At 36.4% G+C, this 24,933-nt stretch overlaps 1 protein-coding gene across 1 annotated transcript in view; it reads left to right on the top strand.

The window, feature by feature from the left end:
• Positions 1–19,823, top strand: part of LOC128639982 (ATP-dependent translocase ABCB1-like) — a 111,064-nt gene extending 91,241 nt beyond the window's left edge. Inside the window, exons 24-29 of the mRNA XM_053692273.1 lie at positions 10,525–10,665; positions 11,224–11,380; positions 12,689–12,886; positions 15,553–15,759; positions 16,799–16,945; positions 17,786–19,823. Coding sequence (XP_053548248.1) covers positions 10,525–10,665; positions 11,224–11,380; positions 12,689–12,886; positions 15,553–15,759; positions 16,799–16,945; positions 17,786–17,983 — 1,048 coding nt within the window. The 3' untranslated portion in view covers positions 17,984–19,823. The remainder of the gene's footprint in view (positions 1–10,524; positions 10,666–11,223; positions 11,381–12,688; positions 12,887–15,552; positions 15,760–16,798; positions 16,946–17,785) is intronic.
• Positions 19,824–24,933: the final 5,110 nt, after the last annotated feature.

Below are 24,933 nucleotides of genomic sequence, written 5' to 3'. Positions count from 1 at the left end.
ACAACCTATGTGTCACTATTGTTTATCGTTGTTTGAATATACGTATTCTTTTGTTGATCCAATATATGGTTTGTACTTATGTTGTTATTATTGTAGTTTTGCACCCTCCTCTAATTTGGATGTTTGGTTCACATTAGTTGTATTGATTCAGTGGATGTGCATATTTATTATCTATTTCTATGATTATAGCATCTGTTTCAATAGTTACTATCACTATTGTGCTATATAATTTATATAGAAAAGTATATTCTGTTAGTACACACTGTTCCACTTTAGTTGTCTCAATATATATAGACTGTTATAGAGCAGTATGTTCTGTTGGTGTGTACTACTTCACTCAGATTGTTTCGATATATACCAGCATATATTGCTTTATTGAATCAGTGTATCACCTTCTCTGTTTTATACCAAATATTGTGGTCTCATACCCCAATTTTCTTACTTTAGCTGCTTGGATTACTAGGTTACGACTGGAGAATATTAGTACATAAAATTTATTCAAATGTCATACTGTTATGTGCTATCTTAGCCTTTTGTTAACTATGTACGACTATTGCCCAGTCTCTTAAAATGCTAATCTTTATTTCACCGTATAACTACTATCCACTTCTCTCTGTTATTACTGTCAATCATGCGTTTCTTATATGTTTGTAGCCAGCGTTGTTACTTGTATCAGACATTCACTTCATGCACACACCATCCTTCATCTATGTAGTTTTTTTAAAATATCTGCTTTTATACGTCATCTAGTAACCTTGTTCAATGCTTTGAGCTGTGTTAGCTCCTTTGCGTAATTAAATTAACCAGTTACTAGAATACACAGTCACACAGTGTCCATTTAAATATTGGGTTAGACTGATAAATGTGTACTTCTAAAGTAGATTCTGTCATTTACCCCACTATATATAAACAGTGCTCCATGCTTCCATTCAGCTTATCGTGGGTTTGTTAATAAGTTATAGCTGCTTATCGTGCCTCTATATTCACAAGCTTGTCCCCGCTAATAAGTTATAGCTTTGTACTGTGCCTCTATATTCACAAGCTTGTCCCCGCTAATAAGTTATAGCTTTGTACTGTGCCTCTATATTCACACAATAATCCCCACTATAGTGCAAGTGGAGCACTCTTCACCTCTTGTACGGCTGAGCCGTTAATCAATAAGTCAGTTACGATAATGGTATTATAGCTACGATAGATTTAGGTTAAAACATACACTAATTGCGGGACCCCCATTTTCCCACACAACCCCCCTGACGCGTTTCGCCTGTTTTAGGCTTTATCAAAGGCGGCGGGCCGCCGTGGTTGAGCCTATTTATTCGTATTGAGCCGGATGTCCCGCCTCTACTATGTGCTGATTGGTTTAGACAGCCATGATTGATTTCATGGCTTCCAATTGGGAACTGTTTACTTCGTGGGTGTGTTGGATTTCTTAAGGCGGACATTGTTCTAATTTCATCTTTGTTGTTAAGGTGGATATTCCTATTGAATTACATAGGACTTATTCTTCTTCTCTTATGGATTTTCCGTTTTGGATAAGCTGCTTTATTAATTCTGCAGATAACATCTTGTAGTGAGTTAACCATATGTTCATGTACTGTAATATCTTCTCATGATTTACATTACCGTTCGTGTGAGATTGTGTGCTATTAAGTCAACACTCCCTGTGTATTTGTTATTATAAATAAACCCTTAAAAAGGTGAATAAAATAAAATGTGAATCTTGTTAACATGTGCAAAGATGCAAAAAAACTGAAAAACAGTGACAAAAGATTTTGTGTTGTAAAGTATGTGAATTTGTTTGAGTTCTTTTGTGAGGTGACAATAATTGTGAAAAATAATAATACCTGTGAGATGGCCCCTGGGGTACTGTGGTTATTGTATATAATAAGTAGATTCAACACTGTTCGTGAATTCTACTCTTTACTCTGTTTTTTGTGTATTTCTATTTCTGGTCTCACTTTTATATTTGAAGTTCAGTTGTCTTATTTTTGATATGCACCTACTTCGGTGCATTTATGATTTCATTCTCATATTCAAGACTTAATATTTCTATTTCATATGATTTATGCTTATTTCTTTAAGTGACTTCCCTATGTAGTGCTATATGATTCTATCTTATCCCTCTCATTCATGCCCCTGAGTGTTTGGCCTGTGATTTCATTATGTGCTCTATCTAAGTGATTTTCAAGTGATACTGTAGTTGCTCTATTACCTTGCTCTTGAAGTGTCTTGTGAACGTGTCCTCTTGCAACCTATGTCCTATAATAAATTTGTTGTGCATTGTGTGCCTTGGTTTTGGAACTATTGTTGATGTGATTTAGTGCTAGTGATGTGGTAGTTGCTCTTACTGTACATTAGATATTTTCTCCTTCTTTTCACTATGGTTACTCTCTAGGTTTCTGATCTTCCCGTTATCTCTCAATTTTGATTTTCATATTTCCTCTATAGTTTTAGCTTCTCTTGTCATTTTACATATTTACAAAGTCCAAAGTGATTTTCATATTCAGAGATATACAAAGTAATTATTATTTTCATTGATGCCATTGGGGTGCACTGAGTTTAATAAATATATCCATTTACTCTCAGCTCTTTGGAGTGATCTTTCCAAATCACCCCCTCTGATACCTAATTTGATTTGCTCTATTCCCCAACATAACAGATCTTGAGCATTGGAATTATGTTTATGTAAAAAGTGGGAAGCCACACTTGTTATGGCTTTACCCTCTTCCACGTCCTTTCTGGCATTTTTAATATTCCTTAAGTGTTCCATCAGTCTAATTCTCATCATACGTGTGGTCATACCCACGTAGTAAAGCTGACATGTACACTGTAACACGTAAATCACCCCTTGTGTGTTGCAACTGATATACTTTTTAATGCGATGAGTGAATCCAAACCTGTCTATAATTGTATTGTTTTTTTTGATGTATTGGCATGTGGAGCATGTCCCACACTTAAAGCAACCCGGAGTGAGTGGAGTCCTAGTTTTCTTTCTTGCATAGTGACTCTTTGTCAGTAGATCTTTCATATTTTTTGATCGTCTGTATCCTATCTCCGGTTTTTCTCCAAGCTGGAATTTCAACACTGGATCAGAGATTAAAACATGCCAGTGCTTATTAATAACATTTTTAATTTGGTTGATTTGAGAAGAGTATGTTAAAATCAATCTTGTTTTATTATCCTGTTTTTTTCTCTTTTTTGTCAATAGTTCTCTTCTGTTAATTTTCATCGCTTTGTTTCTGGCCTTTTTTATACTTGTCTTGCTGTATCCTCTTTTGACTAGTCTGTCCTCCAGCTCTTTTGCTCGGGTTTTAAATGTGCTCAAATCTGTGCAGTTCCTTCTTGTCCTTAGAAATTCACCAGTTGGTAATCCTCGAATTGTTCCTGGTGCATGTGCGCTGGATTTATGCAATAGACTGTTGGTCGCTGTCTTTTTCCTATATAGATCAGTTGTAATTCTCCCATCCTCTTCTTTCTTGATTTTTTAGTCCAGGAAAGCAATTTCTTCTTGACTGGCTTCCGATGTTAATTTGATGTTTAGATCATTAGAATTCAGCATCTTCAAAAATTCTTGCAAGCTGTCATACGATCCTTCCCATATGAACAGGATGTCATCAATAAATCTGAGCCAAAGGGGTATGTTGTTTGTGTATTTGGAGTTGTTCTCAGTAAATACATATTCAGCCTCCCACCATCCCATAAACAGATTTGCATATGTGGGGGCACATGCTGTCCCCATTGCTGTTCCCCGAGTTTGTAAATAAAAATTATTGTCGAAGGTGAAGAAATTGTATTGCAAGACAAATTGCAACAGGTTGATGATAAATTGATTGTGATTTTCATTCTCTTCAGATTTTTGGTCCAGGAAGTATTTTACTGCCTGTATTCCTTTGTCGTGATCGATTGAGGTGTATAGTGCCTCAACGTCCGTGGTTACAAGCCACGTATCTTTGTCGATATATATGCTGTCTAGTTTTTGCAAGACCTCCATGGTGTCTTGTACATATGAAGGTAGCTCCTGTACAAATGATCGTAATCTATAGTCGACATACTGGCTTGCTTTCTCAGTGAGGCAACCTATACCAGACAGTATTGGTCTTCCTGGGGGATTCACTAAGTTTTTGTGGACTTTTGGGATAAGATACAGAGTTGCCACCTTGGGATTTTGTACACTCAAAAATGTTCTTTCTTTTGCTGTGATGATGGTATTGTGATATGCTCTGTAAATCATAGAGTTGTAGATCTGATGATATCCATTAATTGGATTGAATAATAATTTTGAATAGCACCTTTTGTCATTCAATTGTTTATTCACCTCGCGTAAGTACATCTCTAATGGCCATATCACAATATTACCTCCTTTATCCGAGTTGCGGATTACTACATCTTCCCAGGTTTGGATTTCCCTTAATGCCACTCTTTCTTTGTATGGTAAGTTTTGTACTTTTGGATCCAATTTAAGTTCCGTAATGTCTTGGCATACCAAATTGTTGAATACCTGGATTTGAGACGCATGAATACTTTTTGGTACATAGGTCGATTTATTTCTCATTTTGGTTCTCCATTTCTGTTCAGATGGACCATCATTTTCTTCCAATAGGTCTTGTAGATCTTTCAGGCTTTCTAACTCTTCTGTATTCCATCCCTCCATGGGGGGTTCATTGTTAAAGTGTTTTTTTAATGCCACTTTCCTCAGAAATAATTGAATATCTTTGATTATTTCAAATTTATTGATATCTTGAGATGGACAGAAAGATAAACCTTTTGATAAGATGGAGATGTGTTCTTTACTTAATTGTCTTTCTGATAGATTTATTACTCTCATTGTTTCATCCCCATGTTCGAGAATGGGCTCGGGGCTCTCGGGGGTTTCCTGGGTTCTCTCCAGTTCTTGTGTCCTGCTCCTTTGTGATTGTGGTCTCTGGTTATTCTTTTGTTTGAACCTCCCTCCCATCCTGATTGGCCTCCCGCTTCTCCCTGTTCTAAAAAAGTCTGTTTCCTTTTGTTTCTTGTGTTTATTCGAACATTGGGGGTAATAGTGGAAGTACTTGGTGTCTCTTCATTTGCTGATTCAATTTCATCTCCATCTGTATCAGAAATGTCACTCTGGACTATATTCACCCTTGGATTTTTATTGGGGTTTTTGTAAAATCCTCTTTGTCTCCATCTGTACACTTTCTGGTTAGAAAAGTCTTGAATATCCCTATTTAGTTTTCCAATTTTCGTGTTTTTTAGTTCTTCTTCATATTTGTCCAATTCCTTCTGGTACAGTTTGTACAGTTTCTCAAAATTTGAATTACTCTCAAATTTTTTTAGAACATTATTTTGTTCTTGTATGATTGTCTCAAATCTCTCATATTCCATTTGGTCATGTTTCATTAGGATCTTCATTAATTTTTTTGAGCATTCGCTCAGTGCTTCTTCCCATTCCGTAGTTAGTGATGGTTCTTTAAATTGGAATGCTGGAAATAATTGAATCCTTAGTCCCCTAGGAATTAAAATTTTTTCTATGTACTTTTCGAAGAAATGTTTATTCCACCAGGACTTGTCCTGTTTGAACATAGTCTTGTGAATTTCTTTGAGTGCACCTTCCAATGTGTTGCTTCCTGTGTTTCCACTGGGTGTGATGTTACTAATATCAAAGACTTCATTGAAGTCTGCTGTTCTTTTTTGTTCTCTTGCTTTTCTATCTTGGTCCCAATTGTAACTCATTGTTGTGTTTTTGATTTTTTAGTCTGTGTGCTCCTTGTTTAGAAAACCTGACTTAGCAGGTATAGATACTTTATGTTCCCCACACAAAATAACAAGGGCACTATTGAGGCAAACTTCTCACTTATCTTAGTTTTTATAGATACTTATTGAGTTAGTATCATTATACATTTGTATTGTGAAAAGTGGTGCTAGCATTAGTTATTTGAACATTCACAAACTATTTGGGACATAGAATCCCTGAAAGAAAAATGCTTGGGTAGCACTCTGTGCCCAGACTATATTAGTAGAGACAGGGCAATTTAAAATATAACTTTTATTTTCTTGATTAAAAAAATGGGTGAACACAAAACATTTAAAATTTTGCTCTATCGTGAATAGCTAGTCAAATATGTGAGATCTGTTATAATTAATTTGGCCTGATACTTATTAATGTATTATCAGTTCTCACTAAGTTATTAATACCATTTGTTTTCGGTTGGCTCGTATCGAGGTTGTAGTGTGATTATAATGCACTATTATTAATTTATTAGCTGTCACACTGTAGTTCTGGTGATCCAATTCTGGTTCTCCCAGTTGAATCGAAGGGTAATACAGCTACCAATTGAGTTTATGGTGTGTGCTGATTAGAACTGTTGTACATGAATTCTCAGTTAGTTTGTTAAATATGGAGTTCATAAATTTCTACCATTATGTAACAACCTGTAACTCTTTATTAACTGTAGTTATGAAGTGAGACAGTTAAATTCTGTCAGGATACGGTAATAATATTGTTGTGGACAGGCTATGAATCCGTCTTGTGGTCTATGTATGGCTATACGCCTGTTTATGATTGAGGCTTGTGACAACCTATGTGTCACTATTGTTTATCGTTGTTTGAATATACGTATTCTTTTGTTGATCCAATATATGGTTTGTACTTATGTTGTTATTATTGTAGTTTTGCACCCTCCTCTAATTTGGATGTTTGGTTCACATTAGTTGTATTGATTCAGTGGATGTGCATATTTATTATCTATTTCTATGATTATAGCATCTGTTTCAATAGTTACTATCACTATTGTGCTATATAATTTATATAGAAAAGTATATTCTGTTAGTACACACTGTTCCACTTTAGTTGTCTCAATATATATAGACTGTTATAGAGCAGTATGTTCTGTTGGTGCGTACTACTTCACTCAGATTGTTTCGATATATACCAGCATATATTGCTTTATTGAATCAGTGTATCACCTTCTCTGTTTTATACCAAATATTGTGGTCTCATACCCCAATTTTCTTACTTTAGCTGCTTGGATTACTAGGTTACGACTGGAGAATATTAGTACATAAAATTTATTCAAATGTCATACTGTTATGTGCTATCTTAGCCTTTTGTTAACTATGTACGACTATTGCCCAGTCTCTTAAAATGCTAATCTTTATTTCACCGTATAACTACTATCCACTTCTCTCTGTTATTACTGTCAATCATGCGTTTCTTATATGTTTGTAGCCAGCGTTGTTACTTGCATCAGACATTCACTTCATGCACACACCATCCTTCATCTATGTAGTTTTTTTAAAATATCTGCTTTTATACGTCATCTAGTAACCTTGTTCAATGCTTTGAGCTGTGTTAGCTCCTTTGCGTAATTAAATTAACCAGTTACTAGAATACACAGTCACACAGTGTCCGTTTAAATATTGGGTTAGACTGATAAATGTGTACTTCTAAAGTAGATTCTGTCATTTACCCCACTATATATAAACAGTGCTCCATGCTTCCATTCAGCTTATCGTGGGTTTGTTAATAAGTTATAGCTGCTTATCGTGCCTCTATATTCACAAGCTTGTCCCCGCTAATAAGTTATAGCTTTGTACTGTGCCTCTATATTCACAAGCTTGTCCCCGCTAATAAGTTATAGCTTTGTACTGTGCCTCTATATTCACACAATAATCCCCACTATAGTGCAAGTGGAGCACTCTTCACCTCTTGTACGGCTGAGCCGTTAATCAATAAGTCAGTTACGATAATGGTATTATAGCTACGATAGATTTAGGTTAAAACATACACTAATTGCGGGACCCCATTTTCCCACACAACCCCCCTGACGCGTTTCGCCTGTTTTAGGCTTTATCAAAGGCGGCGGGCCGCCGTGGTTGAGCCTATTTATTCGTATTGAGCCGGATGTCCCGCCTCTACTATGTGCTGATTGGTTTAGACAGCCATGATTGATTTCATGGCTTCCAATTGGGAACTGTTTACTTCGTGGGTGTGTTGGATTTCTTAAGGCGGACATTGTTCTAAATTTCATCTTTGTTGTTAAGGTGGATATTCCTATTGAATTACATAGGACTTATTCTTCTTCTCTTATGGATTTTCCGTTTTGGATAAGCTGCTTTATTAATTCTGCAGATAACATCTTGTAGTGAGTTAACCATATGTTCATGTACTGTAATATCTTCTCATGATTTACATTACCGTTCGTGTGAGATTGTGTGCTATTAAGTCAACACTCCCTGTGTATTTGTTATTATAAATAAACCCTTAAAAAGGTGAATAAAATAAAATGTGAATCTTGTTAACATGTGCAAAGATGCAAAAAAACTGAAAAACAGTGACAAAAGATTTTGTGTTGTAAAGTATGTGAATTTGTTTGAGTTCTTTTGTGAGGTGACAATAATTGTGAAAAATAATAATACCTGTGAGATGGCCCCTGGGGTACTGTGGTTATTGTATATAATAAGTAGATTCAACACTGTTCGTGAATTCTACTCTTTACTCTGTTTTTTGTGTATTTCTATTTCTGGTCTCACTTTTATATTTGAAGTTCAGTTGTCTTATTTTTGATATGCACCTACTTCGGTGCATTTATGATTTCATTCTCATATTCAAGACTTAATATTTCTATTTCATATGATTTATGCTTATTTCTTTAAGTGACTTCCCTATGTAGTGCTATATGATTCTATCTTATCCCTCTCATTCATGCCCCTGAGTGTTTGGCCTGTGATTTCATTATGTGCTCTATCTAAGTGATTTTCAAGTGATACTGTAGTTGCTCTATTACCTTGCTCTTGAAGTGTCTTGTGAACGTGTCCTCTTGCAACCTTTGTCCTATAATATATTTGTTGTGCATTGTGTGCCTTGGTTTTGGAACTATTGTTGATGTGATTTAGTGCTAGTGATGTGGTAGTTGCTCTTACTGTACATTAGATATTTTCTCCTTCTTTTCACTATGGTTACTCTCTAGGTTTCTGATCTTCCCGTTATCTCTCAATTTTGATTTTCATATTTCCTCTATAGTTTTAGCTTCTCTTGTCATTTTACATATTTACAAAGTCCAAAGTGATTTTCATATTCAGAGATATACAAAGTAATTATTATTTTCATTGATGCCATTGGGGTGCACTGAGTTTAATAAATATATCCATTTACTCTCAGCTCTTTGGAGTGATCTTTCCAAATCACCCCCTCTGATACCTAATTTGATTTGCTCTATTCCCCAACATAACAGATCTTGAGCATTGGAATTATGTTTATGTAAAAAGTGGGAAGCCACACTTGTTATGGCTTTACCCTCTTCCACGTCCTTTCTGGCATTTTTAATATTCCTTAAGTGTTCCATCAGTCTAATTCTCATCATACGTGTGGTCATACCCACGTAGTAAAGCTGACATGTACACTGTAACACATAAATCACCCCTTGTGTGTTGCAACTGATATACTTTTTAATGCAATGAGTGAATCCAAACCTGTCTATAATTGTATTGGTTTTTTTTATTATAAACCTAATAAAATAATCACACAACACAGAATAAATAATTAAACTAAGTTAAATGAACAAAAACATTTGCTAAACAGCATTATAAACCTAATAAAATAATCACACAACACAGAATAAATAATTAAACTAAGTTAAATGAACAAAAACATTTGCTAAACAGCATTATAAACTTAATAAAATAATCACACAACACAGACTTCACTTGCATTTTTCAGCAAATAGTTATTTCTATGCATTCCAATCTGGACTGATTTATAGACAGGAAGATCTTGTTCCTTTGAAATCTGCACGATAGCTCAGGTCTGGTTAAACTGATTAATTTCAGCTTGCTTGGCTTTGCTGCAACACAAGCAGACCGCTCCGCCTACTGGCTATTTTAATAAATGCACTGCTTCTCAATGCTTTTCAATAGCAGTCACATGACTGGAAAAAAAGGTTGTTATTCTGAAACAGTGTAAATTGAACCGTTGTAAAACGAGGGCCACCTGTATATATATATATATATATATAAATATACATTCACACACACACACAATATATATATATATATATATATATATATATACAGTGTATATATATATATATAGTTTTCAAATATAGAGGCGCTACATTTGCTAACAGTCCTTTGGGAGAGACTGTGGGAGGCATATATATATATACACATGCACACACACACACACACACACACACACACACACATATATATATATATATATATATATATATATACATGTATATACACATATACATTCTCTCACACACACACACACACAGGTATGTCAATTCCTTTGATTCATTCACCATTTTCATAAACTGCAAATATTTGCTGAAAATAATATCTGGTTATATTAAAGCTCCCAGGTTGTCCAGTTATAATTTATTTGGGAGATACAACATTTTTAATGAATTCACTACAAACTAGGTAATCTTATTGAACTTTTGAAGACAAAATATATTGTCATTTTATTAAACTGTTTTAATGAAATTTTCTTTTCATGAGAATTTTTTTTTGTATTCATGAAAATTTCTATATTCCTTTTAGGGATGCCTTGCGTAAAGCTCCTATCTATGGGATTACTTTTGGCATTTCCCAGTCAATGAACTTCTTTATCAATGCAGCTGTATTTCGATTTGGAGCCTGGCTGATTGCACACTGCTACACGCAATTTGAGAACGTATTCATGTAAGTTCTTTTATAAAGGTGACAAGTAAAATTTGTATTTCTTAACCACTTTCTAGGGAAAATAATTCATAACAAAGCAATGTACTACAGTTTCTGCTGAATATTAAAAAGGTAAAATATACTTTCATCAGAGGATAAATTAACTGGTTGCACAACTGAGTCATGCGACTATGGGGCCGATTTATCTTTGTCTGGTGGACATGATCCGCTGTAGCGTTCATGTCCGCCAGACATGGCTGAATGCTGACGGCATACGCTATCGGCATTTAGCATTGCACAAGCAGTTCTGGTGAACTGCTTGTGCAATACCGCCCCCCCTGCAGATTCGCGGACAATCGGACGCTAGCAGGGGGTGTCAATCAACCCGATCGTATGAGATAATAATTGCTATTGCACACTTTATAGACTACAGTAACTATATTATATGCACTGGGAAACAAAAATATTGTGTGATTCGCTTTATTGCTATATTCACTTTATTGGGAACCTGCAATAAGGTATACCTGTACTATAATTTTACATCTTACTATTGTTAACTTCATTTCCTCCCCATTATAGAGTATTTTCTGCAATCATTTTTGCTGCTATGAATGTTGGACAGTCCAGTTCTCTTGCACCAGATTATGGAAAAGCAAAAGTATCAGCTCAGCGTATTATGAAGCTTTTGGATCGAAAACCAGAAATTGACAGCTACAGTGAAGAAGGAGACATGCTGGTAAAATAATGCGCCTAAACTAAAATTCTTCCAACATTTTGGCTTATTCCCTAAACAAACAAAACATGGCCAGTTACATTTATCTTACGACCGCTGCTTCTTAACTTCCATGCCAGATGGGCGTAAAATTCAGCTTCCGCTGCTTTTTAAGTCTGCCCCTATGTGTCAAATCATGCAAAAATCAATTACATTTTAATCATTAAAGTAGATAGAATATGTTTACAAGACTTGAAATGCAATTATTAAAGCAGCTCCAAAATATTGAATCAAAGAGTTATAATAGATTCAACAGATTTGAGGGGAAAAAAAAACTAAACAGTACATTTGGACATTTAAGGAACCCATGCCATATGCAAATGTTATAAATCTATATTAGACATGTGCATGGCGAAAAAATTCGGTTCGGATCGATTCGGAATTTTTCGAATTTCGGTTCGGATCGATTCAAATTCGAAAATTTTTGAATCGATTCGTTTCGAATTAGTTTCGGATTCATTCGGATTCAAAGAAATTCGGCTGGATTCGGTTCGATTCCATTCGATTCGTAAATTTGGCAATTCGGTAAGTGTTAGGTGGGATTAGACTAGTATTATACTGTGTATTAGGTGTTAACCTAACATACTGTATAATACTAGTGTAATCCAATGGCCATCCGAATTTCCGAATCGATTCGATTTGATTCGGAAAATTCGGCAAAATTTTAATTCGGAAATTCGGTTCGATTCGAATTGCCGAATTTTCCGAAATTTCCGAATCGAACCGAATCGCACATGTCTAATCTATATCTTCAGCAAACAAATTCATGTTTTTCCTAAAGGAACATGTTACTCATATGCTAAAGCACTTGAAAGTGTAAATGACAAGAATATTATTACATGAGCATCTCTATGTAAAAAAGGAAAATATTATGGGGCATATGTATCAAGCTCTGTATGGAGCTTGATGCCCCGTGTTTCTGGCGAGTCAGCAGACTCGCCAGAAACAGCAGTTATGAAGCAGCGGTCACAAAGACCGCTGCCCATAACCTGTCCGCCTGTTCTGAGCAGACGGACAGACATCGCAACAATACAACCCGAACTTTGTCCCTTTACAGTGGGATGTGGCTCCTGAAGAAATTTTAAGGTAAAATAGCTTCCTCTTTTACATAGAGATGATTGTGATATTCTCTAGTCTGCGTTTTGCAGATATGCTGCATCACTTTCAAGTGATTGAACATTTGATTAAGATGTCCCTTTAAACAAAATAACATAAAAATAATTATACTAAGAGAGCGTAATCAAAATCTAAGCCCAATTGTTTTTGTTACAGAGTGAGTTTGAAGGAAATCTTGAATTCAAAGACATCCAGTTTTTCTACAAATCAAGACCAAAAGTTCAAGTTTTGCAAGGACTAAACGTTAAAGTTTCCAGAGGACAAACACTTGCACTAGTGGGGAGCAGTGGATGTGGAAAAAGTACTTCTATTCAATTGCTGGAAAGATTTTATGATCCAACAAGTGGAAAAGTGGTAAGTTGTGTTTGTTTATTTTAAGTAGAGTAAATATTTATATTCTAGGAATTTTTAATTTAGGAGATAATATTGTAGCTAAGTAATTTGACTATATTATCAAATAAATATCATTTCCATAGGCTCTGTGATATCATTCTATTATCTTAGTATTTTCATTGTAAAGTTTATTGGACAATACAACTTTGATTGCTCATTTATCTTAAAGGGACAGTTTACTCAATTTGTTCTCAATGATCCACTTTACCTGCTGGAGTGTATTAAATTGTTTACAAGTATTTCCATTACCCTTTTATTGCCATTTGAAATAGTTGATTTAGCCTGTGGTATCCCCACCTTTTCTGAAAGTTTTTGGCCTCAAGGCCAAGCTTTGTTAACCCAGCCAGTAGAATAAATTACTCTCCCAGGGGGTATAGAAGAGATAAGGTAATAAAATGTTAATTTTGCATTGTTCTCTCCAAGTATTGGTGAACGGCTTATGGACAGATATAAGATAAAGAAGTAGGTATATGTACACAATGTGATAAAAGTAATGAGATCTGATTATACCTACAGGCTCAACCCATTTTATTAGGTTGTGGCTTCAAAACACAAAACCAGCTAATTCATATACACAAATAAACCTTAAAAAAGCAAATCTCATATATTTTGCACTCTGCAGCTGGTAAAAAAAGTAATTGGAAACACATTAAGGGAAAAACAATTTTATAGTATACTGTCCCTTTAACATTCAAATCTTTTGAGTAACAAAGTAAATAAAATTGATAAAAATATTTTATTTTGAAGGGACATGAATGTCAAAATTAAAATTTTAATTATTCAGATAGAGGGGTCCATTTATTAACGTGCGGACGGACATGATCCGATATAGTGGAACATGTCGGCCTCACATCGATAAATGCCGACAGCATACGCTGTCTGCATTTATCATTGCACCAGCAGTTCTTGTAAACTGCTGGTGCAATACCACCCCCTGCAGATTCGCGGCCAATCGGCTGCTAGCAGGGGGTGTCAATCAGCTCGATCGTATTTGATCGGGCGGATTGCTGTGCGTTACCACAGAGGTGCCGGACGAGTTAAGGAGCAGCGTTCTGAGAACCGCTGCTTCTTAACTTCCGCTTCAGCCGGAACTGAAGAGGAGTGTGTCTGAGGCAGCATCCGCTGCTTCATAAATAGACCCCAGAGTATGCAATTAAAATAAAAAAAATCTGTTTACTTCTATTTTCTTCATTCTCTATCCTTTGAAAAGTATTGCTAAGTATGTTCAGGAGCATACATGTTTTGGCAAGGTTTGTAACAATGTTAAAAACATTTGCAAACACTGCTGCAAAATATTGCTTAAAATTTCTAATCCTACACAGGTATGCTCTTCATGTGCATACTAGGGATGAGCGAATGTATTTATATTCGAATTTGAATGTTAGAACGAATGTTATTGTAGAAATTCCATTTACATAATAGAATGTTGATAAGAACGAATATTCTTAAAAATTCTATTTTCGAATGTTATTTACAGTTTTCGAATGTCACATTCGAATTCGAAAGTGATATTCGAATTCGAATGTGACATTTGAATGTCATATTCAAATTCGAATATTACATTTATAAAACACAATTGTAGACTAGAAATACTATTTTGAATTTGAATGTTACATTCGAATTCGAATGTAGCATTCGAATATTACATTTATTAAACACAGTTGTAAACTAGAAATACTATTTCGAATTTGAATGTCACATTCGAATTCGAATATTACATTTAAAAACACAGTATTAGACTAGAAATACTATTTTGAATGTGACATTCAAATTCGAATGTGACATTCGAATTCGAATATTACATTTAAAACACAGTATTAGACTAGAAATACTATTTCAAATTCGAATGTGACATTCGAATTTGAATGTAACATTCGAATTTGAATATTACATTTATTAAGCACAGTTGTAGACTAAAAATACTATTTCGAATTTGAATGTCACATTCGATTTCGAATGTCACATTCAAATTCGAATATTACTTTTCGAAATTGAATGAATACATAGCTAAACATTCTATTATTCGAACGAATATTTTCGAATTTTATTGAAAAATTCGAAAACGAAAATTCGAAAATAGAATGCTAGAATGTTATATAAACATTCGAAATTTGATTCGAACGAATGAATGTATCAAAATTTGTTTTAAATTTTGAATTTTTAGAAACATTCGCCCATCCCTAGTACATACCAAGAGAGTTGGTTTCTTAATAGAAAAAAATTAGATTTTTTTTATTTGCTCTATTAGGATCATAAATAATATATAATTTTGACTTACACTCACCTTTTAAGCATACTCTTTGATCATTGCTTTTCAAAATAATATTTTCTGCACAAAATGTAATCTATCATCAATATATCATTTATCATCTTAAGCCAAATTAATAAACAAATATTAAAAAAGCAAAATAAAGCATAAATACATAGTGAAGTGAAACTGAAGAATTTATTTTATCTATTTAACGCTACTCAAAAAAAAAAGACAGACTAATAAAAAAAATTAATTTAAATTTTTGTACCCTATAATCATTGCATTTGTTCCCTCTTCTTTTATTATTATTTTATTTTAATTTTTCTTCCAATCAGCCATAATTGTTTGTTTATTAACTTTCTTTTCCATGTTCCAGTTTGCCGATGGATGCGATACAAAGACACTGAATTTGAAGTGGCTGAGGTCCCAAATGGGAATTGTATCACAGGAACCAATGCTGTTTGACTGCAGTATTGCTGAAAATATCCAGTACGGAAATAATGACAAAATTGCCACACAGGAAGAAATTGAAGGAGCTGCAAAGGCGGCAAACATTCATACTTTTATAGATAATTTACCTGAGGTAAATAGATATTTTTCAGTATTATAATGTATTTTCAAATCTAGGAGTAAAAAAATTCCTTCACATTTCCAAAATCTGGCTATGTGAATGGCCTTTCAATCAAACAATTTCATTAATTTCGCTAACTAAAACGTCACAGCCTAGATTAGTGTTTTTCTAAATCCATCCCTCAGGACACATCAAGGGGACATATTTTTATGATATCTGAACTATAGCACAGGTGAAATAATCAGCTGGTATGTAACCATAACTACTGACCTGCTCTCACCTATCAGCTGATTATTTCCTCTAGAGTTTAGATATCATGAAAATCAGACCTGTTAGTGTACCCTGAGGACTGGAGTTAAAAAGCACTGTCCTAGACTATAGCGTTTGTACCGAAACTCTTTTAAACAATATTTTAAATATTGTCCAGCACAAATTTCATAGGTGGCCTGTTTCACAACATTTTCTTCATTACATCCAGTTAACCTACAAACATTTTTTTAATTATTGAGTAATTTTAAAAGTATTAACTATTAGATAACATTTACCACTTAAAATATTAAAGGGATACTAAACCCATTTTTTTTTTCATGATTCAGATAGAGCATGCAAATTTAAGCAACGTTCTAATTTACTCCTATTATCACGTTTTCTTTGTTCGCTTGCTATCTTTATTTGAAAAGCAGGAATCTAAGCTTTGTAGCCGGCCCATTTTTGGTTCAGCACCTTGGTAGCGATTGCTGGCTAAATGTAGCCACCAATCAGCAAGCGCAACCCAGGGTGCTGAACCAAAAATAGGCCGGCTCCTAAACTTAGATTCCTGCTTTTTTAAAATAAAGATAGCAAGAGAATGTAGAAAAATTGATAATAGGAGTAAAATAGAAGGTTGCTTAGAATTGTGTGCTCTATCTGAATCATAAAAGAAAAAAAATTAGGTTTCATATCCCTTTAAGTTATGAGAAATTAAAAAAGCAAAATTAAGTCCTTATATTTTTGCCCTTTTATAAACAAAATCATTTGTAGTTTTAATACATATTTACTTTTTTTTCCTTAGAAATACAACACTCGTGTTGGAGACAAAGGTGCTCAGCTCTCTGGAGGCCAAAAACAAAGAATTGCAATTGCTCGTGCTCTGATTCGAAGACCAAAAGTGTTACTACTAGATGAAGCGACGTCTGCCCTTGATACAGAAAGCGAAAAGGTATTTAATGCTCAATGTTTGTATTTTCATTTAATTAAAGGACCATTAAATACAAAGAATTTATTAAATAATTTATTTATTTATTAAATTTATTTTATTAAATAATTTATTTGTATAGCACCGTAAAATGTACGTAGTGCTGGATCACTTAATGTATAATAAAAAGACTGCAATAACAATTACTTTTGAATTTTAAATGAGCAGTAGATTTTTTTTTTAATGACAAATTAAAAAAAATGTTTTCCTATTACGCTTCCCTCTTTGTCATGTGACAGCCATCAGCAAATCACAGACTAATATATGTATACGCTGTGAACTCTCGTATATACTCAGTAGGAGCTTAAAAATTTGATAATGGATGTAAATTGGAAAGTTGGGGGGGGTTGTTTTTTAAATTGCATGCTCTATCTGAATCATGACAATTTATCAGACAAAATAAAAGTTGTTTAACCCCTTAATGATCAATGACGTACCCTGTACTTCGCTGGTCTTTAAATGGGGATTGTTTTTTTTATAGCTCGCTATTCCAGGAAGTCTGCAGCTGAAAGGGAGGTCTGCTCGCAGCAAGACCCGCTCTACTATGACCTGAAAAACCCTTAATGATCAGCGACGTACAGGATATGTTTCGGTCATTAAGGGTTTAAATTGTACCCTATAGTCATGTAGTTTTCATCTTGACTTCCATGTCACTTGAATTGCTTTAAAGGCCTGTTATTTATTAAAATGTCATCAACCCTGCAATAGTGTCTCTTTTCGTGCATGAAAGTTCTAATTTATCTGTGTCTCTTTAATTGTATTCTTGCTGGCGTCTAATTTGTATGTCTTTGCTTTTTGCTACAGATCGTTCAAAAAGCTTTGGATGATGCCAGACAAGGGAGAACATGTGTAGTTATTGCTCACCGACTTACAACAGTACAGAACGCTGACACCATAGCTGTTATACAGAATGGAAAAGTCATTGAACAAGGGACTCATAACCAGTTGTTGGCAAAACAAGGGGCTTATTATGCTCTAGTAAATTCTCAGGTTTCACATTGATAGTGCAATATCAATGTATTTTATATTTGTGTCCTATATTGTAAAAAATGTACAGAGAGCAATCAAATGATTTTTTTATTTTTTTTGTTACCTATGGTATACACTGTGAATATGCACAATAAATAGCTTTCAATATCAGCTGTGCTAAAAAACTAGAACATTTGCCTTTAACAAGTCAAAGACTGACCGAACAAGGTGAAGAAAGAAAGAAATCCAAACCTGAACAGAAACGAGTGATTATCCTTCTAGATCCTGCATTTTATTAACTTCTCAAACATCGAAGTAGCAGAAATCTAAGAACTATTTTATAGCAGTATTATGTCTTAGGGAAGCGGCACAGAATGTGAGTCAAAGACTCAAGCGTAAGGCTCCAAAGATTAAAGAGACATGAAACCCAATTTATTTTCTTTCATTATTCAGATAGAGAATACAATTTTAAACAACCTTCCAATTTTCTTCTATTTTATAATTGACTTCATTATCTTGGTATCCTTTGCTGAAGAAGCAGCAATGCAGTACTGGGAGCTATCTGAACACATTGGACAGCCAATTACAAAAGGCGTACATGCGCGGCAACCAATCAGCAGCTCCTGAGTCTACCTAGGTATCCTTTTCAACAAAGAATATCAAGTGAACAAAACAAATGTTATAAAAGAAGTAAATTGGAAAGTTTTTTTTTAAAATTACCTGCTCTATCTGAATCATGAAATAAAAAAATTGGGTTTTTATGTTTTCTCTCCATGAGTTTTCAATTCAGCAGGGGAAGGATATGTATGGAGTAGCATTCCACCCTGCCTTTTTTTATGAAGTGTTGGTTATGGCTGTTTGATTTAAAGGGACATGAAACCCAATTTTTTTTTTCATGATTCAGATAGAGCCTGCAATATTAAGCAACTTTCTAATTTACTCCTATTATCGATTTTTCTTCGTTCTCTTGCTATCTTTATTTGAAAAGCAGGAATGTAAAGCTTAGAAACCGGCCAATTTTTGGTTCAGACCTGGGTAGCACTTTCTGATTGGTGGCTAAATGTAGAGATGAAAAAAAAAATTGATAATAGGAGTAAATTAGAATGTTGCTTAAAATTGCATGCTCTATCTGAATCATGAAAGAATTTTTTTTTTTTTTATCCCTTTAAGGGGTATTTATATATATATATATATATATATGTATATCTTTATTATAAAAAGAGACTATGGGGCCTATTTATTAATGCACGAGCGGACATGATCCGATGTAGCGGATCATGTCCGCTGCACATCGATAAATGCCGACAGCATGCGCTCTCAGCATTTATCAGTGCACCAGCAGTTCTGGTGAACTGCTGGTGCAATGCCGCCCCCTGCAGATTTGTGGGCAATCGGCCGCTAGCAGGGGGTGTCAATCAACCCGATCGTATTCGATCGGGTTGATTTCTGTCCACCGCCTCAGAGCAGGTGGACAGGTTATGGAGCATAACTTCTTCATAACTTCTGTTTCCGGCGAGCCTTCACAACGGAGCTTGATAAATATGCCCCATTATCACTACAATATAATGTTGTGTTTGTTGTGTTGCAGTTCTTCTGGACTGTAGTGTTTGCTTTTATATAGTGATGCAAATAGCTGTGACCAGGAGTTGTAATTAAAGGTCAACATGTTATGGTTAGAAGTTTAGATTTTTAGGAAGAATGTTCCAGTCCTTTTCGTGGGCTAGATCTGTACTCCACTCAAGGCTGTTTTTATGAGCTGGAAGACCCATTTCAGAGATTTTTGAAGTAAGCACTTAATATGTTAAAACTTTATAGTTGTTCTTATGTGGGTTAAAAAACTAAAATAAAGAACAATGATACTTTTTTCATGTAATGGTTGTGTGTGGTTTCTTCTTTGTTTTCTAGATTAATATTTATTTTATTAAAAAAAGATATGGCATTTAAATTGTCTTGTGAGTTTTTACCATTTTATTATCTCAGAACATATAAACAATACAAATAAATTAATAGAGCTGTTAAATATTTAATAAACAAGTATAACATATGACCATAAAAACATACACCTCATAAATCAAAATTATTTATTATATATAAATATTTGGTTTCCCTTAGTGGATGACTAGTATTACCAAGTCATGAAATAGAAGTAAGTAATTATTTTTAAGTCTATTGATATCACAAAGGATTCTTCACTCCCAGTCCCAGACAATGAGCCCCATTTATCAAGTTGCAAAAGCAGCTTTGGGCCCCGGCGCTTGTCTTAAGACTGCTGCTGCTAACCTGTTCACCACCTAAAAGGGTGACAGACTGAAATCATCCAGATCCGACACACTGGGGCCTATTTATGAAAGGCCTGTCGGACACAATCCGACATTGCGGATCATGTCCGACAGACCTCGCTGAATGCGGAGAGCAATGCGCTCTATGCATTCAGCATTGCACCAGCAGCTCTTGTGAACTGCTGGTAAAACGCCGCCCCCTGCAGATTCGCGGCCAATTGGCTGCTAGCAGGGGGTGTCAATCAACCCGATCGTATTTGATCGGGTTGAAGTGCGGTGATGTCTGTCCGCCTCCTCAGAGCAGGCTCGCCAGTAATACGGGCCTTCAAGCTCCATACGGAGCTTGATAGATAGTCCCCATCCTAGATTTGTGATGCGGAACTCATGCAAAAAACATTATAGTGTCCAATCCTTACTCATGCTACCTTATTAACCCCTAATCTGCCCCCCTACACCGCCGCCACCTACATTATACTTATTAACCCCTATTATTAACCCCTAATCTGCCGCCCCACTATATTACATTTATTAACCCCTAAGCCTAAGTCTAACCCTGACCCTAACACCTCCTAACTTCAATATAATTTAAATAAATCTAAATAAATATTACTATCATTAAATAAATTATTCCTATTTAAAACTAAATACTTACCTGTAAAATAAACCCTAAGATAGCTACAATATAACTAATAGTTACATTGTATCTATCATAGGTTTTATTTTTATTTTACAGGCAAGTTTGTATTTATTTTAACTAGGTAGAATAGTTATTAAATAGTTATTAACTATTTAATAACTTCCTAGTTAAAATAAATACAAATATACCTGTAAAATAAAACCTAACTAAGTTACAATTACACGTAACACTACACTATAATTAAATAAATTCCCTAAACTAATACAATAAATAAAATTATCTAAAGTACAAAAACAAACAAACACTAAATTACAGAAAATAATAAACAAAGTACAAGATTTTTAAACTAATTACACGCCCCCCAAAATAAAAAAAAACCCTACCCTACACTAAATTACAAATAGCCCTTAAAAGGGCCTTTTGCGGGGCATTGCCCCTAAGTAAACAGCTTTTTTACCTTGTAAAAAATTACAAGCCCCCCCAACTTTAAAACCCACCACCCACACAACCAACCCTACTCTAAAACCCACTCAATCCCCCCTTAAAAAAACCTAACACTAACCCCTTGAAGATCACCCTACCTTGAGAAGTCTTCACCCAACCGGGCCGAAGTCCTCAACGAATCCGCAGAAGTGGGTCCTCCAGACGGGCAGAAGTGGTCCTCCAGACGGACAGAAGTCTTCACCCAGACTCTAGGTCACGCAATCCTAACAATCTCATCTCTATTAACCCACAGCGCTTATCCCCTCTCTTTTCTTGTGCTCTTTGGAATGCACGCTCTGTCTGTAACAAACTTACAACTGTTCATGACCTGTTTGTTTCGAACACCTTCAATCTTCTAGCAATTACTGAAACCTGGTTATCATCTTCTGACACTGCTTCCATTGCTGCTCTCACGCATGGTGGTCTCCACTTTAGCCACACACCTAGGTCAGGTGAGAGACATGGTGGCGGTGTTGGAATCTTACTCTCCCCCTCCTGCTCCTTTCAGCACCTGCAGCCTCATCCATCTCTCTCCTTTTCCTCCTTTGAAGTTCACTGCATCCGACTATTCTCCCCCCTCTCCCTCAGGGTGGCAGTTATCTATCGCCCCCTGGACCTACCTCCCAATTCCTTGATAACTTTGCTGCCTGGCTTTCTCACTTTCTCTCTACAAATACACCTGCTTTAATCCTGGGGGACTTCAACATCCCCATTGATAACCCATCTGCCCCTGCTGCCTCTAAACTTCTCTCACTTACAAACTCCTTCGGTCTCTCACAATCCACCATATTCCCTACTCACCGCGACGGACACTCTATTGATCTAGTATTCTCCTACCTCTGCTCTCTCTCTAACGCCACCTGTCACCCATTTCCCATCTCAGACCACCATCTGATCCCCTTTAAGCTTAATATACAGGCTAAACCTACTTCTCCCCCTCGCCCCCGCACCTGTAGAAATCTGCACACTGTGGATCCTCTACAACTCTCCAACCTTATTCAAAAACACCTCCCCCACACTTCCACAATATCCTGCCCTGACCTTGCTACAACCCACTATAACAATACTCTCTCCTCGGCACTGGACACTTTCGCTCCTCCCCAAATACGCAAAACCCCACTTCGTCAGCTCCAACCCTGGCACTCTAACTAAACACGCTACCTGCAAAAATGCTCCCGTACTGCTGAACGTGCCTGGAGGAAATCCCACTCTGAATCAGATTTCCTTCACTATAAGTTCATTCTTTATTCTTACTCCTCTGCCCTTTACTTAGCCAAGCAAACCTACTTCTCTTCTCTTATATCTACTCACTCCTCAAACCCTAAATGTCTCTTCTCCTTTTTCAACTCTCTCCTTTATCCACCTTCACCACCCCCTTCATCTGCCTTTAGTGCTCAAGACCTGGCAGACTACTTTTTCAACATAACAATTACCATCCTAAGTAATATCCCAACACAAGACTGCAACCTTCCATCTCCACCCCCGGCAACCCCCTCCACCACTCTCAGCACCTTCCCCCCTACCACTGAGAATGAAGTGAGTTCCCTATTGTCTTCCTCACACCTCACTACCTGCCCACTTGATCCTATCCCTTCACATCTAATACCTTCTCTGTCTTCTACCCTCACTCCAGCTCTTACTCACATATTCAACCTATCCCTTACTACCGGTTCATTCCCATCTTTCTTCAAACACGCAAAGGTCACCCCCATCCTCAAAAAACCTTCCCTCAACCCCAATTCTCCTGCAAACTACTGCCCCATATCACTGCTTCCACTAGCTTCAAAAGTCCTGGAAAAACTAGTCTTCGATCACTTAACCCACTCTTGTCCTCCAACTCACTGCTTGACCCCTTACAATCTGTCTTCCATTCCCAACACTCAACTGAGACTGCCATCACCAAGGTTACTAATGATCTTCTCTCTGCTAAAAAAAAACGGCCACTACTCAATACTTACTTGATCTGTCTGCTGCCTTTGACACAGTTGACCATCTCCTTCTCCTACGGACTCTCAGCTCCCTTGGGCTCTCTGACACTGACCCTTTCCTGGATCCACTCTTATCTCTCTAATAGGTCCTTTTCTGTCTCCTTTGCTGGCATCGACTCCTCTCCATTGCCTCTGTCTGTTGGAGTACCTCAAGGCTCTGTTCTGGGTCCTCTACTCTTCTCTATTTATACATCCTCCACTGGGTAAACTTATCAGTAGCTATGGCTTCAACTACCACCTCTATGCTGATGATACTCAGCTCTACCTATCCACCCCTTCACCTCTCCTTCTGTCCTTTCTCACATCAGTGTCTGCTTATCTGGCATTTCTTCTTGGATGCCTCTCACCACCTAAAAATCAATATGTCCAAGACTGAGCTCCTTCTAATCCCCCCCCTCTAATTCTACCACGGTTCCTAACTTTTCAATCACTGTTGGTGACACCACTATCTCTCCATCACCCCAAATCCGCTTCCCTAGGAGTTACACTTGACTCCAATCTGTCCTTCATACCCCCACATCCAATTGCTCTCTTTCTCCCTGTCGCAACTATCTATGCAATATCTCCAAAATCCGTCCATTTTGAGTGCTGAATGAAACTACAAACAGCTAATCCACTCCCTGGCAATCTCCCGACTTGACTACTGTAATTACTGGCCTCACCTCTCTCCTGCCTCTCCCCCTCTTCAATACATCCTATATGCCTCTTGCTAGGCTAATCCACCTCTCCCGACCGCTCTGTATCTGCTGCACCTCTCTGCGAGTCCCTTCACTGGCTACCCATCTACAGCAGAATTAAATTCAAAATTTTCATCCTGACCTACAAAGCTCTTACCAACGCAGTCCCCCCCTACCTGTCCTCACTCATCAAGAAATATACTCCAGCCCGCCCCCTAAGATCCAACAATGACCTGCTCCTTGCATCTTCTACCATTACCTCCTCCCATGCTAGGCTACAGGACTTCTTTCGTGCGGCACCAACCATCTGGAATACACTTCCTAGAGCTGTCAGACACTCCCCTAACCTTTCCTCCTTTAAACGCTTCCTAAAGACCTTTCTGTTCATGGAAGCATATCTCCAAATCAGTAACGAATGAATTCTACTTGCCTAACTGTTGCCCCATCTAACTCCACTCTAACATTATTCTCACCTTTGCAGTCCCCACCTCCTGTTTCTCACCCTCCTACCATCTAGATTGTAAGTTCCCACGGGAACAGGGCCCTCAATTCCCCCCCTTTATTTGTTTGTTATACTTTGTCTGGTGTCTTTTATATTGTATTGTACTGTACTTTTATCTTTGTACCATGGACAGCGCTGCGGAATCTGTTGGCGCTTTATAAATAAAGAATAATAATAATAATAAATATAAAAAATAATCCAGACGGCATCTTCTATATTCATCCATCCGGCGCGGAGCGGCTCCATCTTCAAGACATCCGACGCGGAGCATCCTCTTCATCCGGAGTCTTCTTCAACAATGACGGGTCCTTTAAGTGACGTCATCCAAGATGGCGTCCATTCAATTCCGATTGGCTGATAGAATTCTATCAGCCAATCGAAATTGAAGGGACGCCATCTTGGATGATGTCACTTAAA

Source organism: Bombina bombina, chromosome 9 (genome assembly GCF_027579735.1).
Source record: "Bombina bombina isolate aBomBom1 chromosome 9, aBomBom1.pri, whole genome shotgun sequence".
Taxonomy (NCBI): domain Eukaryota; kingdom Metazoa; phylum Chordata; class Amphibia; order Anura; family Bombinatoridae; genus Bombina; species Bombina bombina.
This window is presented reverse-complemented; position numbering and strand designations above follow the sequence as displayed.